We start from the raw sequence: 24,791 nt of genomic DNA, 5'->3' as shown, positions 1-24,791 counted from the left end.
TAGTTATAACATATTATAGAAGGTCTCCAGTCACAGCTGGAGAGGTGTTAGCTAGCTCCTTCCATCTGAGGTTTTTTATAACAGATACAGATTAGACCGCCACGATCACAACAGATATAGTCTCTTCATCCAGTGAGTATGAGGCTATAACATATGGCTGTCAGTGTCCAGTACTGATTGATGCAGATTCAGTATTGCCTGTGCAGCCAGCCTTATTCCTCAATTGTTGCCAATATACTTGATTTCAAATATATAGTATGTCCACTAATTGACATAGTGCTTTATCATGACAAACAATGGCACTTTTGGGTTAGCTACACATACCACATCCTGATGCTAGATAAAGTAAAGAGTCAGTAAAGAGTCCAGCTGTGTTGGAAAAACCTATTATGAGCATCTACTCTACGGGCATGTACCTCACAGAATGATGAAAAAGCATAATCATCACCTGTAATATATTAAAAAGTATATCTCAGCCCTAATTTCTATTTCAAATTCAGATATTTATAAGTGGCTACAGGGGAGAGCCTTGGTACACAATTTTAAAGGTTGATTTGGGATTTCCTTTGATTGTTAGTGTACTAGTTTGGTTTTGACCTGACACCACCCTTGTGTATTGTGTATTGGCGTTGTGAGGGGGGGGAAACAAAGAAAGAATGGTTCAAGCACAGGGAGGGACAGAGATTTTTGTCGCTGTCACAACGCGGGGTGACGAGGGACTTACTCGGTCTGCATTTGTACCAGACAATTAGGTATTTACTGCTCCCAGGACACTGGTCCGTCCCAAACACGCGGCTGTTGACAAGGACTTGACAGCTCCTTCTGTCTTGGCACTCGTCCTGCATTTTCTGAAGCAAAGTGACACAAAACGGGAGAAGAACAAAGGCACGTTTAGAGGGAAAACAACAAGCCAATGATAGTGAGACCAGCAGCAAAAAACCCCTAAAACCACTTCAAACAGGTTGCTTATAGCTATTAGGGTATATGGCATCAGTTCACCCACTTCGCTTTCTCATTTAGCCTGCTATAAGCCCAGTGACCAATCCAACACACAGGAATAGCTGAAAGGTTTCAGTTCAGAGCCTCCCCTAAATTAAATATTAAAAGAGTTGCATTAGTTATGAAAAAGCACGGAAAGAGACATGAATTACCACTGAAATAGTGCCGGGGTAAGATAACAAACGTAATTTGTGGACTTCCACCTAAAAACACACTAAATAGACAAGAAGGTCCTCACTGTGGCGCCAATTAAGACTAATACGTCTGGAAATATACTTTTTGTTGTCAGCAGATCTAACAAGAAAACCAAATCAAATAATGAAACAATAAGCACTGAATGAGAAGTCTTATTCTTCTGTGTACGTCCACTGTATTACATAAACAAAAAAACACAGTAAACCACTGAATTGAATTAGCTGTTACATTAATAACGTGCACATGGCTGGGTACTGATCCATGCGTGCAAACAGGCAGTAAATGCAATATTTGATCCTGTTTGTTACAAAGTATATTTAAGTTTGTGTTTTTTAAAGAGCGATATCTTTAGGAGAAACGACCACATGTGTTCGTGCTGAAGAATTAATTATGTTGCAAAGTCATGGCCATTGTTGGTCTCTTTTATCAGACTGCTTCAGCTCCGTTTAATCCACATAGCAACAAATTAAAGTCTTTTCACAGCTTTTCAAATAGGAAATAAATAAGATCACGCTCATTTTTGAGAGGATCTCCCCGCCACACACCAAAATTCCCCTTTTGAGCATGAATCTGGTGACAATAAGTAACCTTAGAAGGCTCAGTGAAGGTGTTCATCTTCCCAGACAAGTTTCAGTGCCAACTGTGTTGACAGTCAGAAAGAATACAAAATAAGACAAAGCTTTTTACTGAATACACCAAAGAATGACTCTACATATCACAGATTAAGCACAGATTAATTATGAACTCAGTTACTGGCAGACAGAAATGAATTGATTAATCTGCCTTTTTACAGCAAAAATTCTAAATATTTGCTACTTGCAAAATCTCTATGGTGTAAAGTTTGATTGCACAAAAAGTAATGAATCAGTATAAATGGGATTTGAAAATAATTAGGTTAAAAGATAAGGACAAATGTCACTTGGTCAACCTGAGGCATCACTAAACAAGCATTAGTAGATGGAGGCATTCTTTCTGTAAGGCCAGCAAACCAAAGGTCACGAACAGGTGGTGCTCATGTGGGTGGCACGGCAGTCATTCTCTCACTTCGACACAATGCAGCCTCTGTGTCTGTGCATTCATGGCAGCCCTGTCTATTATGGAAACGGAGGGTGTTTGATGCTAAAAGGCAGGGGAGCCTAAGAATAAACCGAACAACTGAATGAATGCCGAACAGGATGTGTTTGTGTGTGTTTGTGTTGGTGCTGCAAAGCGGGTCTCCTTGTCCAGCCGCATCCCAATTTAGGAGAGGATGCTAAAGCAAAGACCCCATGAAATCGCTTTGTGTCACAGGAACATACAAGCCTGCTTCCTCTTTAGAGAGTGTAATTTGCCGGAAAACGTTCCCACAAAGCATTACATAATCGTTGGTTCTCCAGAGTTTAACCCTTGGCTAATTTGAACCTTTTACAGAACACTTTCTCTCAACCCAAAAAAGAAAGGCAGTGCATTAAGAAGTGACTTACAGAAGGCGGGATGCCAAATGTGGGAGGAGATTTTTTATTCTTAGGAAAAGTCTGGTAAATACCAACTCAATACAGTTGTGAATAATGATGATGTAATAGCGCAAAAGGAATGAGCCTGGCTATTTACCTGTAGTGCAGTGGACACAGAGCAATATCGATCATCCTCCCGAGCTTTATAAGAGCTTAGGAGGGCCTGGTAGGTCTGAGGGCACTGCTGGGGATCAGAAGCACCTCTTCTTCCATAGAAAGCTGACTGGATGGTGATGGTGGCACGCGAAGGGCAGCGCACAGTCAGGAAGTCTCCGTCACAAGCCCTCGCTGTGTAGTTCCTCAACACTTTGGACAGATAGCCTGTGAGAAAGCAAGAAAGCAGAGCCGCAGACATTCATTTATTGCACATTAAACAGTACCATCTGTTGATAATTAATTTCTTGATACTTAACAATTTTAAGCATTCTCGAGTTGTATAATTTTATGATGCACTACTTAATCTCTTATTCCATCCCATTTCCATATGCAGAGAGTTGTAACCATGCTAGCCTAGCCTTCATTTAAAGAACTACATCACTGCTTCCAGCTCAAAGATGCCTTTAAAGCCTTGACTAGTGCAGCAAAAAAGAAAGTAAAGATTTATCTTATTCAGCTGTAAGTTTTAGCCCTTTTGTTATCGCTACAGAACAAACTGCTGTGTTTTATATTATAAAAACATGTGCAAAGTATGATTTTTAAAACATGAAACTATTATTCTTTTATAGAAAGATTTTGCACCAGAATTGAACTGAATTAATATTGATCCAAGAACAATTCTGAAACAAAGTCTTTCTGGAATGACCTGTCGTCTCTTATTCGTAAACCTTTAATGTCCAAGTCCACATGTTCGATATCTATTAGCATCTCATTTGATTGCTGGAAACCATGTTTTCTTGCACTATGCAAGGCAGTTCATGTGAATAGACATGTTATATAACCATTTCATGGAACAAGGAACTCAGATGCTGCTTCAAATTAAAGAAAAGGTTTCTTTCTTCCATTAAGAGTCTCTGAGAGCTGCCACTCGGCTGTCAGTCACTCCAGAGGACTCCTCACAAAGCCACCATTAACATTCCAGTCTGTGAGAAGGAAACAGATAAAGAAGAGAGCTGATCCCTTGGCCGCTGCCATATAATGTCTTTCTCGACCGTCTGGCTCATTTATGAGCTGGCTGCCAAAGAACACTTTGCTTCTTCCATTTGAAAAACTGGCTGGAATCGTAAAATCCAAAATTTAAGGACTGAGTTAATCTCTTTTCTCTGAAGTTATAAAGGTCTGCCATATCTAAAAGGAAACGCAGCCACTTTTTGTTAATCCAGGTGGTAAAATATGTTAAAGAGCTACTTTTCAACAAAAGAAAACACATTCCAACATAAGCTCAGCCTTCTTTCTGCAGTTAATGCTCTGCAAACATGTTTACAGAGGAGTAAAGTCACACATGTTCACACACAAAGTGGACGCACTCTCATTCAATTACCTCTATTTGGTTAGGGTTTGGTAGAAAAGAGGAAATAACACCAAGACAGCGTTCATTAACACACACATTAGCAGATGTGGACTTGCAGAACATACACACAAAACACACACATTGTGCCCTTATCACCATGGCCACAGTTAAAGAGGCAGAGGGGAAACAGGAGACAGTCTTGGGTGTAGAAAGGTCAGCCTCACTCTAAATAGAGATGGTTATTAAACCACCATTTCTCACAGTAACCGGTTTCCACCTGTGGCTGTGATGTGATAAAGGAGAAAAGGTAGATGTGCCATATTACTGCGATGGTATAGATCACTTTTAAATTTACTACTGTAACAGCTGTATATATTACCTGCATGCATTTGGGTGATTCTATCTTTGTGAGGTACTAAGTTGTTGGGCTGTGGTTAAAAGAAAAAAACACAAAACATCCTGAATAATGAGCACGTAAGCATTTGGATTTGCATGTGGGGGACTTTTTGCCTAAATTTACAATTCAGAGGCTCTCTAAGACATTGCTGAAGTGCTAGGTTATGTATGGTTAGCCAGAGTATAGGTGGAATGATCAACTCAACTGTTAAAATAACTAAAAGAACTGAACTGATCTGAGTTTTCAGAATTTAGGTTAATAAGCTGTTGAAATTTGGGACTTAAGAAAGATAATGGGCAAAAACAAAACAAAAATAGACCCAGCTTGTTTTACATATATATAAAAAGCATTAATGGTATAGATAATTGAAGAAAAAGTTTATAATTGATATCGCTGAAATACAGCAACTAGCTAAACTCATGAATAAGGTATTAAAAGACAATACGTTTGAATAAAAAGCTGGAAATGTTTCTAAATATATGGGACAATGAAGGAAAAAAAATAGTTCTTGGTATGATAAGCATGATTTAATATAAAAGTATGGATAATCTAGTTAAGTTGTCATCGAAGACCACAAACAAAACTGTTACCTAACCATAATGGTTAAATAGTTAATAAATTATTAAAAATACCTATAGTATGGCTAACAGTTAAAAATGCTTATCTGGATTATAAACTGTCATTATTTTCACAAAGAGTATAACAGACTGTTGGCAAACAGTATAAATTAACAATTGATGAAAACGAGGAAAAGGAATTACATTGTTTTCTAATACAAACAAAATTGTTAGCTAACCATAATGGACTAATATGTGAAATTAGTCACAAATTGTCATGTAATTACAAGTAGACAAATAGTACAAATGATAAGGTAATAGGTAGAATAATTGAAATGTTTAATAGTTGAGAAATGGTGAGATATAGTGGTCTGATACAGGATGATACCGGAACTAGAATTCAGGCTGTATTTTTTTAAAGGGCGTTTAATGCTTTTAGTCTGAAAACTATCTGCATTCACGTGTAAACCCCCCACAAACAAAGCCTACAAACAGTAACCGCACGGTCTGATGTCAGTACAGGAGATAGGCACACACCTGTGACTTACAAGACAAAATCTTTGTTTTCTTTGCCCACACACAGATGCAGAAACAGAGTTTATGAAATCTTCACAGTGCAAGGAGTTTTTCAGTGACCCAAACAGCTAAAAAACACACACAGAAAAAGCTGATAGTAGCTGCAGCTGTCAGATAAATTAGAATTAGGTGTGTTTTATAAATTACACTTTTCACATCATTATTGCCCTTGATTCTTTTAATTCTTTGGTCTTAGCTCTAATCTCCTGCTTCCACACACAGACACACACACACACAACCACACAGGTCTGCTTTGCATGCCACATTCCACACAGGGTGAGAGGGAACTTGGCATTCCCCAAGCAGTTGGACCACACACACATAAATACACACACACACACACACATGCATGCAAAACGTCAACACAAACAACGTGGTAGGAACAAGCCCTGAGGTTTGGATCCTGAAACCAGGGTGTGGGTGATGGTGTAACAGTATCACATTATTAGGAACTGGTTCTTGGCAAAGTGCCGTGACAGACCACGATTTTGCGCGGCCCTCCAGCTACCCAGGCCTTGGCTGGGGTTGTGTAGCCATGGAAACATCCGAGGTTACGAAAGGGGTAAATGAGAGGAGACTGAGGATAGATAAGTGAATTTGAACGGACCACTCGCAGGAGGAGTTTCTTGAGAGAGCGATCCTTGAGCAACAGTCTGAGCACTGCAAACACATCGATACGCCTTCCTCCACCCGACAAAAGGAGGACTGTGAGTAAAAGGCAAACAGATTATCTCACACAAAACCCTCAGGTGCCTTCTAAAGAATCCATTTTTTCTCCACCACTACACCCTCCCTCCACTCTGCCTCGCTCTCTTCTTCAAGATCGTCATCATTGTTTCCATTACCTGTTGACTGAAGCCTCATTTTAAGGACAACAAATCAGACGGCGTTAAGGCACCTGTGTGAACTGCCCAGCCAATGACAGGTGTCCCTCAAAGGCACAAGGCTCGACAATGCTGCAGGAACACCCAGGCGTCTTTCCTCCTCCCTTTTCCTCTGTGTTCTTTTTCATGTGGGGGGCAGACTCCCTATTTAACTAGCTCTCTGCCCTTTTTCTTGACAAAAGCGCTGCACTATTATGTCTACTGGTTTGTTTATTCTCTCATTAAAAGACAGGAGGCTGTGGCTCTGATGCTTCACGTGTAAAAACAGCTCAACTCTTGTCATGAACTGAATTGAAAGGCTAATTTAACGCCTGCACAAGTACACACGGGGATTTGTTAACAGCACCTGTCTTTTTATTGTCCTACACGAATAGGATTTTGTCACATTATGCAATTTATCCCGGTAGCAGGAAATAATGTCCACTGTCACAGCCAGTCATGAAGCATAAAAACAGAGGCTCTTGCGATTATTAGCCCCCTATATCTGGTCATGTGATGACCCTTAAGTCTGACCCAGGGTTGGAGCAGGTCACGTATGATGGAGATTAGTGGTGGTCTGCTGTGTTGTGTCAACATCACATAACAAAAACCCCAGCTGGCATAGTGGTTCTCTCGAGGGATCGGTACTAGTACGCAAACTAGTGCATATCAAATACCTTTGCTAATTTACACCTGGGTGTGGGTAAACAAGCTTAAAAGATTGCCTTCATGTCTTGTACAAACTGATGAAAAGCTTATATAAAGTGCTCTCACACAAGCTGGAGTCTCAGCTGAAATCTTACCTGTCTCACCTTTCAGGTCAGCCTCAGAGGAAGCTAACTAATTCACTTTTGGTACACTAAGCTGGGGTGTTCAGTGTCTGCTAAGAATGAGCACGACAGGTACTTCTGACATGAACTGAGGGGAAGGTGGAGGTGAATAAAAGAGAGGGGGAGCGGTTCGACTACAAAGTCTGTCAGTTACTAATGCTCAGGGCTTTCCCCTGTTTTTGAAAGACGCCGCTTTTTCCTACTGGCCAGGCCTGAAGAAAGACAGAAGTATTGCAAATGCTACCAACGTGTTATAATACCATTAATGCTGCTTCTTTTTTAGCTGCTTACTCCTTTAAGTCAGTGTTATGGTGCTTGTGCAGTAATGTAAATCCTCTTGTACTGGGCGAGTATGTATAACATTGCAGAAAATTGTGAGATTACAGCTTAGCCTAATGCCACAAAAGTGATTGCTTAAACTGTACTTTAGAGATAATTGACAGGCTGTAACTATAAGCTAAAAGTGCAAGAACATTCACATATGATAAAGTATATTTGTAACAAGACCTCAAAAAAACATTCCACAGAAACGAAATAATAAAGACATTCCCGAGCGCTACAGCATGAAAGGCTGTATTGCGTTTCATCTTGGTGCATTAGGCATTTATTTGCCGCTTCATAAATTTATTGGTGTTATTTTAAGCAAATTATAGCTATCAAACCATCAAATGTTCAAAGATGGAGGGCTGCAGGCTCGCTTGCTGGAAAAGGAATTCCCTTTAAGTGGTAATTTCGGGGAAGAGATGAGGTTTGCCTCAAAGACACGGGCCACACTCCAGCACTGCTCTGGAGAAGTCTGGTACTTGAAAAGAGGAAGAAGAGAATGAAGAGGGGGGGAAGCAAAGAATAAGATGAATGCTGGAGAAGGAGCTTAATAATTTAATGCTTTATGGTGGTTTAAATAAACAAGAACAGAAAAACAATGACCGTTTTTTTTTTGCTGAGGAAGAAAGCTGTATGGAGAGAGGAAGACAGAGCTTCTAAAAGCCACCACTCACAGGATGTGGCAGCAGAGGTCCAAAGGCCAATGCTGGTGGCTTTAGGCCCTGTAGTAATTACATTTCCTAAACGACAGATGAGATGCAAAGGCCCGGAGCAGAGCATGACTTTGAAATACCGCTCCTCTTGAAAATAGTTGGGAAACAGAATGTCTTTTTGACTGATAAGCCTAGAAATGATCAAATATTGACACCTTTTCATTGGTTGTTGGAAGCTGTGTTTTTCTTTAAAGTCATATTCAAAAATGTTGGAATGAGCTCATATCTGTGTTGCATCACCTCTTCTTTTAACAACACGCCATAAGAAGGAGACAAACTGCTGTTTTAAAAGTGAAATGTTTGATATGAAGTTTCAGCTGCTGAACTATTTATTTTGTCCTACTTTTCATTTCATGATGCAGTAAATGTCTTGCGGACTTGTGACAAGTCCAGACTGCAGGAAAACCAGTATGTATGTGCATAAAGTGTCTTGCCTTATGAGTCTCTAAATGCACTACTTGGCATTCAAAGATGTGCAAATTTCTCATCAAATCCATCACAGAGTCTGCTTTTAAACTGTGCATTGACAACAACCCAGATAGTCCCGCTCTTCCTGCTACTTGAATTATGACCATGCAACATGCGACAATTTGCAAAACGAGCACAGGACAGTTACAATTTCTACTTGGATTACAAAGATTTCTCCAGATTCTTGCTTTAACTGTGTTATGAACAACTAAAGACAAACCCCCCAAATTCTTGACTTATGTTGTTTTACTTCAAGTCTTTCGCAAATTGATGGTCATTCTCAAGAAAGTCCTACTATCTCCAGTCTTGTAATTGTATTCTATTGAAAATGTATCTGATTTATAGTAAGATTCTCTGCCAGGTTTGTTTACATTGCTTAACTCTTTCTCCCATAAAGACGAGAGTTATAGACCATCCCTGTACCCTTAATGACGAGTCTTGTCACCTCAGTGTATATCGTTAAAGACGTGGTTTAATGACCATTGGAAGAGGTTTTTTTTAGGTTTTTTCAATGGTAGACAGTAGATAGACAGAGCCCACCTTCACTAACTACTGATGCACACCCAGTCGCTTTGTTCTACAAGCACACCTATATTATGACATATACCCCTCAGTTCAGAAAAGCCCTTCAAGGATTACTCGTAGTAGAGTTTCAAAGGCTAAAATATTTAACTTATCTCAACATTTTTTTAAATATCAAAGTAAAAAAAATTAAAAATGTATATGCACAACAACATTGCATTTTTTAGTTCATATTTTAATTCTTTTTAAGCAGAGTCGTAAAACAACCATTAGTTGTAAATCACATCTTCAGGCCATCTTCTGCTACTACAGCTGGGTAAGCCAAACTAAGTTACTAAATTATATCAAAAACAACCTAGATAAATGAGCAAATGTTCACATGGATGCTACTAAAAACACACACATAATGGCATCCGCACCACAAAAATATAATGTCAAGGAAAAGTGCCGAACTGCTTTTGTAAACATGCCATGTACAGTCCTCACTGCTAAACTGTTCTGATTTGGATTTTAAAAAATGCATTCCTCAATTAATCTGCTATGAATCAAACCAATCCCAAAGAGGTTTTTGCAGCCACATCGTCTTTGCAACACATTTAACTAGCCAGCTGCTCCCATTGTTCCCTAGCAACTGGCCGTCGCAAAGGGGCCGCCGACCAGTCTCAAGGTCTGTGTGACTGAGGTCTAACCGGTGCAGTGTTGCCTTTCCTGAGCATGTTAACAGACATGCACTTTACATACGCTGTGTGCACTACATTTAGTTTTGCTGTTTGACTGATCAAACAATAGCTAATGAAATTGGAGAACGTGTGGCAAAAAGAGAAAGAAAACCTAAGGAGAGAGAAAATAAAGAGTGGGTAAACTGATGTTAGAAGACAAGCTGAGGGTTTTGCTGCATTAAGATTTATAAGCATGACATTCAACTGTGGGTATGCTTGTGTGTGTTTCTTTCTTGTCTTTTACACAGTGGCAAAACTGTGAGCATATGGGTAAATGCAACACTGATTCTAACATTTTAGACAGATGTGGGAAAAAAAGCAAACAAAAAAATTCCTGTGCTTTGATCAGTTTCACTGGTGCACAAAATTCTCTGGTTTGGATCCCAGAGGGAAGAAAAGGTCTGTGTGCTAACTTGTTTATCCCACTTTTTAAAAATAACAGGACGGGTTGGCCTCATGGTGTGTATCAATGCCCTCGGGCAATGGTCGCCTTATTTTGAAAATCGGAGTTGCTTACACATCTACCCTTCCTCCCCTCAAACGAGAGAGAGAGAGAAAGAGAGAGAGACCAGAAACCAAGCAGCTGAAGTCATTAAAACCAGACACACAAACACAAACACTCTGTTCTCCTGGTCCTTTCCTCCTCCCGGTGATAGCTTATCTTTTTAACACCTTCACACACAAACAAGCAGCCACACGCACACACACGCACACTCACATTTAAACCAACAGACTCATGTATAAGTAAACAAACGAACGTCTACAGCCCGCTCTGCCCCCAGCCTTTCCGAACACAGCTCATTTATTTGTTCACAGCATGATGTATGAATCCAAAAGCAGCACACTGGCAGGCTTATAATGATGTGTCTGCGTTTTACGGCCTGAAACTCTGCAAGTCGCTTAAACTCTAATAGAGGCATGAATCCCACTCTTCCAGGGGTGCATAAAATGCTACTAAAATGAATGAGCTAGCGAGGAATGTCACATGCTAAGTCATGCACATGCCAGGAGGGACAAGGAGTTTGCAACAACTTCTTTTTCTTGCTTGTTTATCACAATAAGGGAAAGAAAAACCCCCACACTGGACAGTCTGCTTTATATGAAAGCACAGGAGGAGCGTGCCCTGACAGCTAAAGTCATCTTAGCAACAAGGTCACGCTTGATATTTTAGATTGTTGACAAGAGCCGACCCCTGCAGACAATCAGAGGACGTCCACCTGTGGGTCTGCTGTCTAAAGATGTCCCGAGGGTGCTGAATGGGTATAAATCTCTCAGCTTGGGGATGTCCTCACGGCATGACAGTGGCCGCTAAGTCTGCCTTAGGGAATCATCAAAACCCAAATACTGGACACTCCCATGACCTCTGTCAGCACGTGCCTCTTCTTGTGACCTCAGAGGGTCAAAGGGCACAAAGCAGGAAGACACTTCCACTCCAAGCTTCAGAGCATGTGTGTTTCTTTTTAAACGGTGGGATGGAATATGGGGTTGAAGGGTGAAGGAGTGAGGGGCACTGGGGTTCCGGGAATATCTCTGGCTTTTGCATGCAGATGGAGAAAAATATGGACAGACAGAACCAGAGGAGGGCAGATCTGTCATTTTAATGGTCACTTTTACGGTCTGGAAGAGTTGGGTGGCAGTCACAGTGCATATCCCTAATCACCAGACAGATGCATCAGTGTGTAAGCTTCATCGTCACAAAGTGAACGACAGATGTATCCTTCCTCAGTCACCATCATCACAGCAGATTGGATTTAAGTGACTGCTGGTTGGAGCAGTTGTAGCCTGAGGCTTGGACAAGTGAGCTTTTGACAGTGAGGTCACCACTGAGACAATTCATTGCACTCATTTAAACTGCCAGAGAGAAGGCTAGACAGAGACACTTATGACAATTTGTAACAATTAGCTATACAGTGTGGAAAGTTCAAAGAAACGTGTCCAAATTTCAACAGAGCAGCAAAACTATCGCTCTTCAAAAATACGAACGTCAATATTAACACTTGAATTAGCATACACTTAGAAGGTTAGGAGTCCTCAGGGAAACTTTATCAGTAGGCCAATGCTCTCGTGGTAATGGACTCGTGGTCATCATGGTAATGGACATAATTAAGCTTTTTTGTTATCCAAAAAACTAAAAGAAAGAAAGAAATAGAAAGCAAGAATTTTTGTTTTTACAGCTCTAGAATCAAACCATACATTAAAGTCATGTTTATTAAGAAGATTTTTTTCAGTCTTATTCATTAAATATTATTTAAGTTAGAAAAATTGTCTCCTGGATGGGGCCTTTACATATCATACTATACATGACAAAGGTAAAATATATTAATGCATTATTAAAAACCTTCTCATGATAGGATGTAGTGATGTTTTTCTGCAGAACAACAACACAAGCCCAGGCATGTCTGAGAGCAAGAGCAGAGTGTCAGCCTGTGTAGTACCTAAAAAGAGAGCTACTTGAATAATATGAAAGTGGTTTGGCTACAAAAAATTAGACATCTAAAAAAAACAAAAGAGTCCAGTACGTGCTTACTTGTAAAATCTGCAAGAAAATGGTTTCAATGCATGATATCAAAACACACTTTCCAGTACAATTTACTAGTGATGCGCGATACCACTGATTTCCTTTCCGATCCGAACTTGAAGCAAGTAGTTTCAAAGCTCAGCCTGAGATACATCTAATGGTAGAAAATATTTTTTCAATTTCAATTTTACTATACAACAATAGTGTGCAGACTGCTGAAGAGTTACAATGTCATGTTACTTTAAACTACACTTTTAACCAGTTACGGTATCACCAACAAAATGATATTTTTGTTATCTGCTTAAGATTTATTGAGCTCAGCTCTGACTGAGTCAATAAACAGTGTTATCACAATAAGATAGAAACTGAAACACAGCAGCCAAATTAATGAAGCTAATTAAGCTTTACTTTTATTTTTGAGTGAAGTTTCACATCTTTCTTGACATTAGTAAAAAAAAAATATTTTAAATGATAGTACGTTGTAATAGTCATCCTAAAATGAGAATGAAATGTACAGTCAAAATTGTCCTTCTAAGCCTTCTTTCCATCAACTGGTTTCCTAACGCTGTCTAAGCTGAAAATACTCTTGCATTAAAAATAACAAACCCTTTTGCAACACCATCAAAACAGCCTGGCTGTCTGGCAGGCTGTAATCCTGCAAATTGCTGTATTACATTCATCCTTCTTTATTTTTCTCAAAAGCCCACAAAACTCCCTCCAAAAGCAATCGTCAGTCTTAATGCATTAACAGCAAGACCACATACCTCTATCACAGTTCAGGCATGTGCTTGGCAAAAAAGAGAAATATTTCCCTTAAAAAAAGGGAAAAAAAGAAAAAAGCATAGGAGTGGGTGGGCACTGAAAGGCTGAGCTTTTTGGAGGGAATTAACAAGCTTATCTGGTGGGGTGTTCTGTGAAAACAAGCAACAGAACTACTTCAGAAGAACTGCGAAAGTAAAAACCATCTGCAGGATGTCCACTGGCACTTAGGAAGGAGATCCCTTTCCTTTTACAACAAAGTCAGACAGATCTGCAGGGACAGACTGAAGGTGAAACCTACTTTGTTTTAGTTATAAAGAGCTTCAGTTACAAATCCCATTGAATGCTATTGAAGAAAATCAAGTCTGTACTTTACACACATTTTTGTTTCTTTTTTTATTATTGTGATTAAATTGTGCTGAAAGAGCAACAAACACAATCTAGGTTTGGGTGGTAAAAATTTATTTGGCTTAGGGGAAAACGAGTGGAATCTGTCTCCTCCCGTCTCTCGTTCCCTCCCCCTTTACCTGAGCTGGCCAGAGGGGCAGTAAGCAACAGATTAGCAGTGCTTTGGGGAGCAGGCTGCTGTAGCGTGCTGTAATGCAGACTGTCAGTCCAACACAGTTGGGGGGCTACACAATGCCTCCTTGTTCTGACTGGCCCTTCGGTGCCCCACCTCTCTACCTCTCCATCGCTCTGTGCCCTCTGTCTCTCTCTTAGCCTCCAAGGGTTTCAAACTATAAAAGGAAGAAATGCTGCTCAAATTGTTTCCTTTTCTCTACTATAGCAACCTGCTCATGGGTGGATGGATGGAACGAGATATCAACTCTTGAGCCAAGCACAAATCAGCACCCAGGAAACAGACTTAAAGACAGAGGAGGCATCAATGCATGGCTAACATTTTTCAAGTCACAGAAATAATAAAGAGTGACAGGGTTTTTTTTGTCTTGTATCTTTTTGCATGTGAGCATGTCTTCCTGCTTGTTTAGAGCATAATAATAGCCAGTGCCAACACCCTTCAGCCTTTTCCTCCCCACATGCTGCTGTTTATTTACAGCTCAATGTAAACTGTCCAACCATATGTACTAGCAGCAGAAGACACAACTCAAAAGACTTTTTCTGTAAAACAGCCTGTGGCTGTATTGGAAATATGAATTATTATTGTTAATTTATTGTTTAATTAGAGCTTAAATAGACACAGAGATCTGTAGATAGTTTTGTAAGTGCAGCTGCATACAGCAACGCCAGGGTGCCACTCAAGAATCTTCTTCACAAGTTTCTGTGTGTTTTCTTTGGATCTTCTAACTCTCCCTAATGCAAGAAAGGGCAAGTAGAAACGCACACCTGCAATGTGTATATATACATCTTTTCAGCTAAATGGAATTAGACCCTCTCTTCTCTCCCCAATAACAGTTATTACTATAACACCATCCAGCTCAGCGTCTGATTGGGCCATTTGAGTGTTTTTACGTACTGAGAGAAATCTATACAAAATAACGATTATGGTGCAGTATTCACAGCTGACTGGATGAGAAGTTCTCTCCTGATAAAAAACCTCGATTCTCAGCTGCTAGTCAGACTTCCTTCTCGGCCAACATTAGTAATTTAAAATTCAGCCCAGATTTAATTATGAAGTTCAGCCTAAAATCAGGATTGAGACAGGCGTTGTTTGAAAAAGCAACACCAACATGGTAAAATTATAGTGTTTTTCTTCTTCTTCTTTTTTCGTCAGCAGCCAATATAAGCCCTCAGTCAACACACAGATAACAGTCCGTCACAGTATTTTGCTGAGTTTGCTTTCACACAGCTTTGGCTCTTTTGATTCAGACCCCAGAGAAAAACGTGTGATGTTCATCATCACTACTCGAATCTACCTGCAAAACTCAAAGAGCCCAAAAAGGAAAAAGTATGACCATTATTTGTGTTATTAAGCCCCCTTCATTCACAGAATAACTAACACTGCGGGCTTCAGTCATCTATTAAAGTCAAAGTCAGCAACTACGTCACTATGAAGGAATTTCTGTTTCAAATCCACGAGTTTCTGGCTCTGCACATGCGATTGCAAAAGATTTGCAACAGATGTCAACAGATTTACAATTTTTACCAGTTTATCACAGTTAATCACCATATTATCACAAACAGATTGCATTTAATTGCCAAGTTGACCCACTGAGTCACAAACACAAGCAGACTGATGGCTGTGCCATTTTGTTGCCATCTTAAAACAGCAAATTTCCTTTGAAAACAGCAAATGACAAGAAACCATTTTAAAAGATAACAAGACTGCAAGTTCGCTGCACAATTATTTTGTTCATGCAGGGATTTACTAGTTTTTCCTAGTGTGACAGTAGTGTAAGATGACCATACTAAAGATATCTGCTCTCACCAACATCACACAGAAAGAAACTGAACATTTAGAGCATTCCGAGTCTTTTTGTATTAAAATTAGGGCTGCCACAAACGATTATTTTGATAGTCGACTAGTCACCGATACTAATCAGATCATGCATCCATTGGAGGTAAAACGTACAGCTTATTGCACCAGCATGCATTTGCTCTTATATAACTATCATTAGCTTACAGCTTTAAGTGTTAGGGTGTTAGGGTGTTAACTAAAAATAAAGGCAAGATGATAGTTTATGAAACTTTAATGAAATTTGCAGATTGTTTCGGTGAAGTTTAATAAACTCCTTGCTATCTAAAATATAACGGGACACTGGAGTATATTCTCGAGCATCTCACACTTCTGATAATCAGCTGTCTGCTTGACATTTATTCAGCTGTGTAAAAACTATAACTTTAATCTCAGCCAAACTGACTTACTCAGGAATAAATAAAATACTATAAAGAAGCCAAACAATAACATTTTTAAGTTATCTAAGTGACTTATATATGTTTAACCTGAGTAGCGACAGACGCGGTGGGTTTGAAAACAATTTGCCCGGAGTTCGGGGTTCTCACGGGCTCTAGTGAGCTTTGCCCCCGGCTAGCTATCGAGCTAGTGGGTAACAGACATCGGAGCGCTTTTCAAAATATGTGGTGTCTTGATAAACTGAGCAGATATTTGAGGTTTACACAGCTACATTCTCGCTTGAAAATATGTTAAACGTTTATTTTGTGACCCAGACGCCATTGTTGGAAACTGAGCTGGGCTGCGCTATGAATTCTGGGACAGAGCTACTTCTTCTTCTTCGGGGTTTAACGGCAGCTGACATCCTTGTACATGCAGTGCTGCCATCTTCTGTTTCAGTCCGTTATTACACTCTTAAATACTACTACTTATCCCTGCGTCTTTTGTGATCTTACAAAGCTTCAAACGACGCGTCGACTATTAAATCAGTCGTCAACGAGTTTGATAGTCGACGTAATCGTGGCAGCCCTAATTAAAATGATTAATTAATATGAACATTCATGTCCCGTTATATGTATAACAGAAAAAAGGAAAAGGAAAATAATTCCTGTCACTAGGAGGCCCGTGACCTCTAAACATAATGCGCAGCGCTTTTAACCCACCTGTGTTATGTGGGTAATGTCAAGTCAAATATGAAATTCTAAAGTGTTTTACTAAACTGCCTTCTGACTCGTTTGGACCCAGGAACTGCAAAACCAGCCCGAGCCCTTCCAGACTCTTTATATCTTGAAGTTCCTGGGAGCATATGACAAATGCAGAATATATACTTACAGGTGCGGGTGTGATCTGATGGTTGAAAGATAAGTTGATTTAAGCAGTTAGAGAGTAGGTAAATTTTCTTAATTACATCCCACTCTCAAGGGTAGAATAAGCACTGCTGAAGTTAATCTTGTAATTAATTGTTGCTTAACTGTTATATCCTGTAGTTGGAGGAGCTCCTGAATATATTAGCAGGAGATACACATCCTCTGGAAAGCTCATGTGTGTCTGGACATGCTGGTGATTAGGCCACAGTAGTTGTACTGCAAGGGGCCCTACCTTATATATTACTGCTCCACCGCTCAGCAATTCATCATATTGTCATTCAGTAACACTGACAGTGATGGAGAAAGCCACAGTTCGTACAAGATATTGAGCATCAGTGTAAATGACTTACTGTCAGTGTCAACTCTAGCAAAGGAAAACTATAGTTCTGAATTCTAAAATCTCCCAATATGTTCTCTGTTTTTGTGTGTGTGCACCGCTGTGCTGCTGAATAAGCTTCACTCCTTCACATGTCATGGGTCAGTGTTTTGTGTTTTTGGTTTCCTAAGTTCTGCTGATTATTAATTGTCTTCAGTTTCATTCTTATTTCATTGTGTTTTCAGCCATGTGCCATTTGTTCCAGTTCCAAGTGAAATTTTTAAACAGATTACTGAGATAAAATGTCATTGTGTGCTTCTGATGTGTAAAAGAAAAAAGGTTGCCTAGAAATAAATGCAATCATTAATTCTAGTCAGACCTGGTGAGAATGCCGTCACCACTGTTGCAAACAAAACAATCAGGATGATTATTCAGATATGACAAGTTGTCTCAAGATTAATAGACAGGAATGCAAGTCTATAAAGGTACTGAGGCTATACTTTAAAAATTAGCAATAAAGATAAACTAATAGGAATAGGGTGAAAAAGTATTTTAATATTATTAAGGAAATACCGTGTGACCACTCACTACAAAGGTAGGGTCACATCTGTTTTAAGAAAGCTGCCATCTCAAGTTGTCCTATACCAGATGACCCTAGCAAGAGTTCATATAACACCTATGACTCTAGCCCAGATAAAACAAGCTAAAAAAGACAAATGTGCCTGAACCTATTTGCATCAAGGCAAGCAGGTAAGGCGTGGAAGAGAACACATTAAGACACAATTGAAACTCCACATTTCATAACACTCAAACTAGAATAAGCATTCTACAATCTACAAAATACAACTTTAAACACACTTCAAAAATACAACTTCATCCAAACCAAAGGTCAGATGGAAGGTGTCTTACGTGTGCATATGATACACCAGAAAAAAATGACTGTAAAATAGCTAGCTTGATGATGGCAGCTTACTGTGTGTCTGTTCTTTGGGTGGTACCACAACATTACTAACACTCCATCCTCTACTACTTAATTTAGCATAACATTACCTCAAAAGGTGCCAAAACATTTATTACACATTACCTCACTCAGGATACGATCGCTTCCAATGCATCTTTTGGCAATGACACAATAACTCATTTTTACTGGATCATGTTAATGAGCCCATATGCCACTACTTGACTAACGCAAAGCTCACCTTTAAGGCTATTCGTCCTGTGAGCACACATAGAAACATTAATCATGTCAGCACTTTATTTTAATTCATTGCTTTGTCTTTTCTTTTCATTTGAAAACACCTTCAGGGGATTGTGGGTTTAAAAAAAAAGCTGATAAGGAATTTGATTTATGCAAAAAGAAAAGCTTAAAGTCTTATTTACATCTCAACAAGCCACTTTTAATCACAGCCACAGCAAAACAGAACAGAGTTTTCTCAGTTTGTTGCACTGCGATGTGGTAAAATTTAATTTCCTCATGCCAGTCTTAAATTAGCGGAGGAGAAGATTTGCTTCCTGTTGTAAACAGCCATCTCTCATCTCCAGCTCCACTTTGTTGTTCCCCTGTGTGATGTCAAGCTCTGCCTTATGCGTGTGTTTGTTTATGTACTGATTGTATCCCGGGGGAGGAACTTACATGGTAGGTCATGTCTTTCATCACATCCATGTTGCGCCAGGCCAGACTTCCATCTTAAATTGCACACACACCCCACGCACTCTGCCATAAATGCACACAGGGGCAGAAGTTATCTACATTATATCCCCAAGCTTTCTGCACCCACTTTAGCTTCCTATTTCCTAAAACTGTGACTGTGGTATATGTCGATTTGCAGCCAACATTTTATGCTTCTCATATATGAACATATTTTCTGTGTCAGAGCTGCGTCAGGACCTAAACTAAATGTAAAACAACCAGCTTTAGTTTTGAATGTTTGCTTGTGATTTTAAAAGATTGAAAAAGGATTTGGATCCTATAAGTAGACTAAAGCATCATTCAGATGTGATAACGTGCTATAAACCCAGTCATATCCCTATTCAACCACTCGGCATATAAGTGGATTTAAAAGATGAAATCAAGAGAGGACTTTGGTTTAAACTTTTGTGTGTGTGAGCTCCCTGTACTTGAGTCGCTCCTTTGGGAAAATCATTCACAGAAACCATTCTTCTGAAGAGACGTGTAACCTCTCGCTATTCAGCTCGAGAGAAAAGCGGCCTTATGCCAGGTCCTTGCTGTCCGCCTAGCCGCCTGCCTCCACCGCAGTAGACAAAACAAGTGGGAGGCAGGATTTGTTTAGACAGAGCTCACCTGGCACACACGCAGACACAGAAACAGTGATCAGGCAAGCCCAAGGGAGGAGTAGAGGCAGCAAAGAGGCGGGGAGGAGAAGCAGTGGTGGTGGAGGTATGATGAGCCTATGGAGAGGGGGAAGGGGCTTGGAGAGGAGAGCATGGGGTTCAGCATGCCACCCATATCCAGGACCATTAAAAAAATCAAAGCAGATTAAGAATTAAGGGACCTTGATTGGCTTTCAAAGAAAGAATGCTCTTTTCTCCTTGTTAAATAAGGCATTTGTTATTTTACAAACTTAAAAGTCGACATCACAGTTAGAGTCCCAGTTAAAAGCCTTAAATGCAAGTCGAATGGATCACACAAGCCAGAAATGACCCTTTAAAATGACCTAAAACACAGTGCTGCGGTGACTTTCTCGCTACCTTGCTCATCTTTGAAAAACATGTGAGGTGAGGTTCGACAGGGGAACAAAGCACAAGATGGATGGCAGGTCCCTCTAACCACACACTGATGGTTACTATAGGATGACCTCAGTTGACCCTTTGGCCCCTCAACAGCCTCACTTCCCTTTGAGTAAGGTTAAATAAGGGATGCCTGGGTGGGGGGTTAAGACATAAAAAGAGAAAGAAAGTGGCTTGACTGTAACTCTTTGGCAACATCATCAGTAAAATCTCATTAACAATGGTAGCGGCTCTAGAACATTCTGCAGTTAAAAGAAGCATACGCTATTGTATGCGAGTGTTTTGCTGGAAATGCTTACAGATAAAGCGAGCAACCGTCAGGCCAAAAGGCACGGCTGCAGCAAAAGCTTTATTCCTGTTATTGTTTTGACCTTTTTCCAAACAGCCTGGCATTCATCACTTTCCTTTAGCATCACAACTACGTGTTGACAGAAATGATAATCTGTCCTACGTCAGCTGGTAATGGCACGGAGACAGAAACACAGAAATAACAGCCAGTAATCATGTGGTCCTCAGGTTCCAGAAAATGGGCACTAAAACGACTGTGGTTAGTATTTGCACAAAGAAAGCGTTTTTGGAAAGAGAGGCTTGGCAGTTAGATGTTACATTACAAGCTGAGTGCTCAGTCCATAGCGTGAACAAAGATGGGGAGACAAGGTTTTACACTGAATTCTGTGAACTTTCAATTTAGATAAAGTAGCTAGGCTGACACCATTGTTAGCCTATAGGCTCTTAAGTGTTGCATGGCTCACTCTGTGCCTCTAATTAGCTGCTCAGATTGCTGTACTGTAATAGAAAATGATTACAGGGCAGGAGAAGAATTAAATAACCCACCAACATAGTTTTTGTTCCTCCATTTCACCAGTGTTCTCAATGGCATTGATGAAATATGAAACTATGGCTACATTTAGTTGTTAACAACAAATTCAAATGCAAATGAAATAAACTTCTACTGCCACAAATGGTCACTTGAAAAGATTCATTAAAAGCAGAGACAGAGGTCCACTGAAGTGAGCAGATTGCTCACCATCATTGGTTCAACCATCTGACTGATAAAGGTCTGATTGACAGATGGTAGATCATAACTTCTGTCACCCTGCAGGGTGGCAGCACCTGTCAATCAAAAAGGTCTGCACGGTGTCCAAGAACAATCCAGCTAGTCAAGAATGTGAGGCTTGAAGGTTTTCTTTGTCACTGAGGTATTCTGAAAAAAGTCTCTTTCTCATCGTATCCACAGGAAAGACTGGTCAGCATTTCTGTGCGTCTGGAGAGTGAGCAACGATGACTCTACGGGGCAGAGTCTAAAAACTGATCAGAGGTCAGTGGTCTCACTGGGGGCAGAGGAATTACAGGTTTCAGAATCAAGAGGAAGTGAATTTGCACCAAAGTTGAGAGTTCAGCAAATGAACTCCTGCCAGACATGCTTTTCGTTTATGTTTGCATAATTGCGTGTAAGCCTGCAGCAGAACTCGAGATGGAATCAGCTGCTTGTTTGGTTTTTACTTGCTGGCTGATTAACCACCATGTAATCCGTTCAGTCTTATTACTTGTGACAAAATTAACATCCATCACATGTATGTGTGTACATGTTAATTACAGAAATGAAAGCTTGTTAACAGCCTTCACTAGACCAGGGTCTTTCACAGCTAATTAGTCAGCAACATGGACACATGCACACAGAATCATACACGGGGGACGCGTTACATGCATCTGCTCTTTAGCACCTTTCCCCGTAGCGTTAGTCTGCTGATTCCAATCATTAGACCCATTAGAGGCCAATTAACACCATCACAAAGCTCCCTTTCTGTTTTATAGCACCATAAACAAAACCTGCAGACTTGCCTTGGGCCCAGCAGAGCTCAACAGACTAATGCAACACAGAATAATTTAATTCAGTAATATACTACCTTTTAGGAGCAGACACAAAGGCTTACAGCCTCCATCACACTGGCTTATGTATAAATTTTGACTCTTTCCTGAGGTCTAAGCACTGATATTCACTTTTACCTTTGAAGCTGATTGCAGCTTATATGAAGTACAGAAAAGCCATAAAATTTCCTCTGTAGTCGGCTTTTGCTTTATTCTTTGGGTTGTAAATCTATAAAGAAGGGCAGCATCTGGCCTAGACCACAGTTCCCATCCAGTAACACATTAACCATTATTCCATTTATCTCAACTGCATCATCAATGGTGTGTGTGTGTAGCAGGTTTATGCTGTGCTGATAAACCAGCCTCCAGACTAATCCATACAGTCGGATCGTTTTAGTAAAAGAGAACCTGTTTGAAGTGCCTTATGTGGGTCAAACTGTGTCAGAATAGGCCTTAAAGATAAGCATAAGGGTGTTTTCCGCATGTTTAAGTCGTGCCCTATAGTGGGTTTGCGCAAACATTTGAGTGTGCATGCTGCAGCACGCCACAGGCACGGGCCGTCCCGAGAGGAGAATTTGATGCGAAACAGCACTGAAATCAGTTATAGTGGCAGTCGTGCTCAGCAGTTATTCGTGATGTGTTTCATTTCCCAAGGGGGCAAAAATAAACTCTGCACACAACACGCTCAAGTTTCAAATGAGCGCAAGTGCAGTCACGCAGTATAAAAGCAAGTTCTAAGAAAAGAACGTGCCGCTTTCTAAAGTCTAGAAAACAAGATTGTGTTTCGTGTGTATTGCAAGACAAATAACAAAATCACAACCTGAAAGGTCTGGAGAGCCCACGGTGAGATCGCAGAGGACGGTCAGACACGTTATTCCCAAGAGGAGCATAAAACTGACGGCTGAGAGAGTCCCATCTGAGAAGAACATCCTTGAAGCCTCGCGTTTTTAAATTGTCTCCGAATCATTAGAAAGTCCAGCAGCATCAGCAGCAGCGGAAACATCGAGGTTCAGACTGTGAGATGAATTCAGGAGATGTGCGCGTCCATGTCTCTAGCCTTCTCCTCAGCCTCCCACCACACCGCTGTGAGACTGAGACTGGGATTACTCAAGAGTGGAGCCGTACACAGCTCTCTGACTACACTTCCAACTGCGTGTTGTGGAGGATGGCCACCACCTGCGGGATCGACGCTCCCCTGCATGGTCTCAAAGAGCCAGAGTTAGCTTAGGAAGTCTTTTTCCTTCTTCTTAAATGTGCAATGTTTGAGTCCTAATTGACAGGTGTCTATGTTACTTATGTATATTATATCTATTTTCCACTTTATATCTACTTTCTTCTACTTTCGTAATCTGACAGCTACAACGACCAATCTGATAAAATACGATTTAAAACAGAGTAATAACAGACTATAGCGACAGCCTATAGGTTATACCTGTAACAAGAAGCTCCAACATAATGAGAAAGACCATACAAATGCTACATACTTCTGACTTAATTATTATTATTTTTAACCACTGCTCTTCTATATAAAATAACTGAGGTGGGATTTTTATCAGTACGGTGTGCCCTGTGCCATGCTATTTTGGACACATTTTGCTATTGCTAAAGTTTTACTTAAGCAAAAACTGAAATAGCTAGAAAGCTAACTGTCAGCACGTGAAGCACTTAGCGCCTTAATAATGTCGTCACCATCTCAGCACATATTATTATTATTATTATTATTATTATTATTATTATTATTATTATTATTATTATTATTATTGCACGTCAGGACCAACCGATATCAAATGAAGGAAGAGTTTCACCATCTTGTGGGCAACTTGCCGCATTACAGCTTGGAGAATTCGCGTTTCAAGTACGTTTGACCCACACGGCTTCCGTACAGTCTCACACGCGACAACAGAAGGTCAATCATGGCAGCCTGCACTAAAAGGCTGGACAGATTTATAATCTCACTGAGGTTACTGCGAAACTTGCAGCTCCAAAATGAGCGTAAGTAAATGGATTTACTTTTTTAAATCTTCTGTATTATTATATAACTGTGTATTTTCCTGACATGTCGTTGGACGCGCCGTACTTGTGTCCACTCTGAGCTAACGGAGCTAACGCTAGAAACAACCTCTCCAAAAAAATAACATGCGTAACCCTTATGTTTACAACTAACTGATGAGAAACAAGACGGTCTTAGTTTCTTCTCGATTTCAGGGTTTCTGTCTACATCTCCGTGTCTTCGTGTTGCTGGGAATGACAGCGAATCGCCGAAATTCGTCCCTCCATCGAAACCTGTCATTGTAGACAAGACACAGACTGTGGCATCTCTCCGAAAGTATGAGGCTCATTTGCAGAGCAGACACCGCAAAATTTCAGTGACATTGTGTAAAGTGTGTATGAGGGCGTAAATAAGACTTTTTTTTTTTTGTAACATGTCCCCCCTGCTCCTCTTTCCTTAGGTTCTTGAGCCCAGAGTTTATCCCTCCTAGACAGAGAACAGATCCTTTAAAGTTTTCTATTGAGAGGAAAGACATGATTCGCAGAAGAAAAGTGCTCAACATTCCTGAATTTTATGTTGGTAAGAACCTAAACTGTCAGGTGTAGTACCACTGCATGTTGAGACATTTGAATATTTGATACTTGAAATGTGCAATTCACTTGTATTTTTTATTTTTTATTCCTATTTATTCTATTTATCCCCTTCGTATATTTTATTTATATTGTCTCTGTATTTATATATATATATATATATATGTGTGTGTGTATATAT

The 24,791-nt window shown here is 40.1% G+C and overlaps 2 protein-coding genes across 2 annotated transcripts in view; one reads left to right on the top strand and one right to left on the bottom strand.

The window, feature by feature from the left end:
- LOC102303210 (protein eva-1 homolog A) overlaps window positions 1-23,201 on the bottom strand; it is a 72,200-nt gene extending 48,999 nt beyond the window's left edge. The window contains exons 1-3 of the mRNA XM_005921610.3: window positions 22,851-23,201; window positions 2,785-3,008; window positions 725-848 (exon numbers count right to left, since the gene is read on the bottom strand). Of these exons, the coding sequence (XP_005921672.1) occupies window positions 725-848; window positions 2,785-3,008; window positions 22,851-22,959 (457 nt within the window). The 5' untranslated portion in view covers window positions 22,960-23,201. The remainder of the gene's footprint in view (window positions 1-724; window positions 849-2,784; window positions 3,009-22,850) is intronic.
- A 679-nt stretch (window positions 23,202-23,880) lies between these two features.
- mrpl19 (mitochondrial ribosomal protein L19) overlaps window positions 23,881-24,791 on the top strand; it is a 3,171-nt gene continuing 2,260 nt past the window's right edge. The window contains exons 1-3 of the mRNA XM_005921614.3: window positions 23,881-24,022; window positions 24,236-24,356; window positions 24,481-24,599. Coding sequence (XP_005921676.1) covers window positions 23,944-24,022; window positions 24,236-24,356; window positions 24,481-24,599 — 319 coding nt within the window. The 5' untranslated portion in view covers window positions 23,881-23,943. The remainder of the gene's footprint in view (window positions 24,023-24,235; window positions 24,357-24,480; window positions 24,600-24,791) is intronic.

This window comes from Haplochromis burtoni, unplaced genomic scaffold, assembly GCF_018398535.1.
Source record: "Haplochromis burtoni strain Fernald_Lab_line unplaced genomic scaffold, NCSU_Asbu1 Contig_47, whole genome shotgun sequence".
Taxonomy (NCBI): Eukaryota; Metazoa; Chordata; class Actinopteri; order Cichliformes; family Cichlidae; genus Haplochromis; species Haplochromis burtoni.
This window is presented reverse-complemented; position numbering and strand designations above follow the sequence as displayed.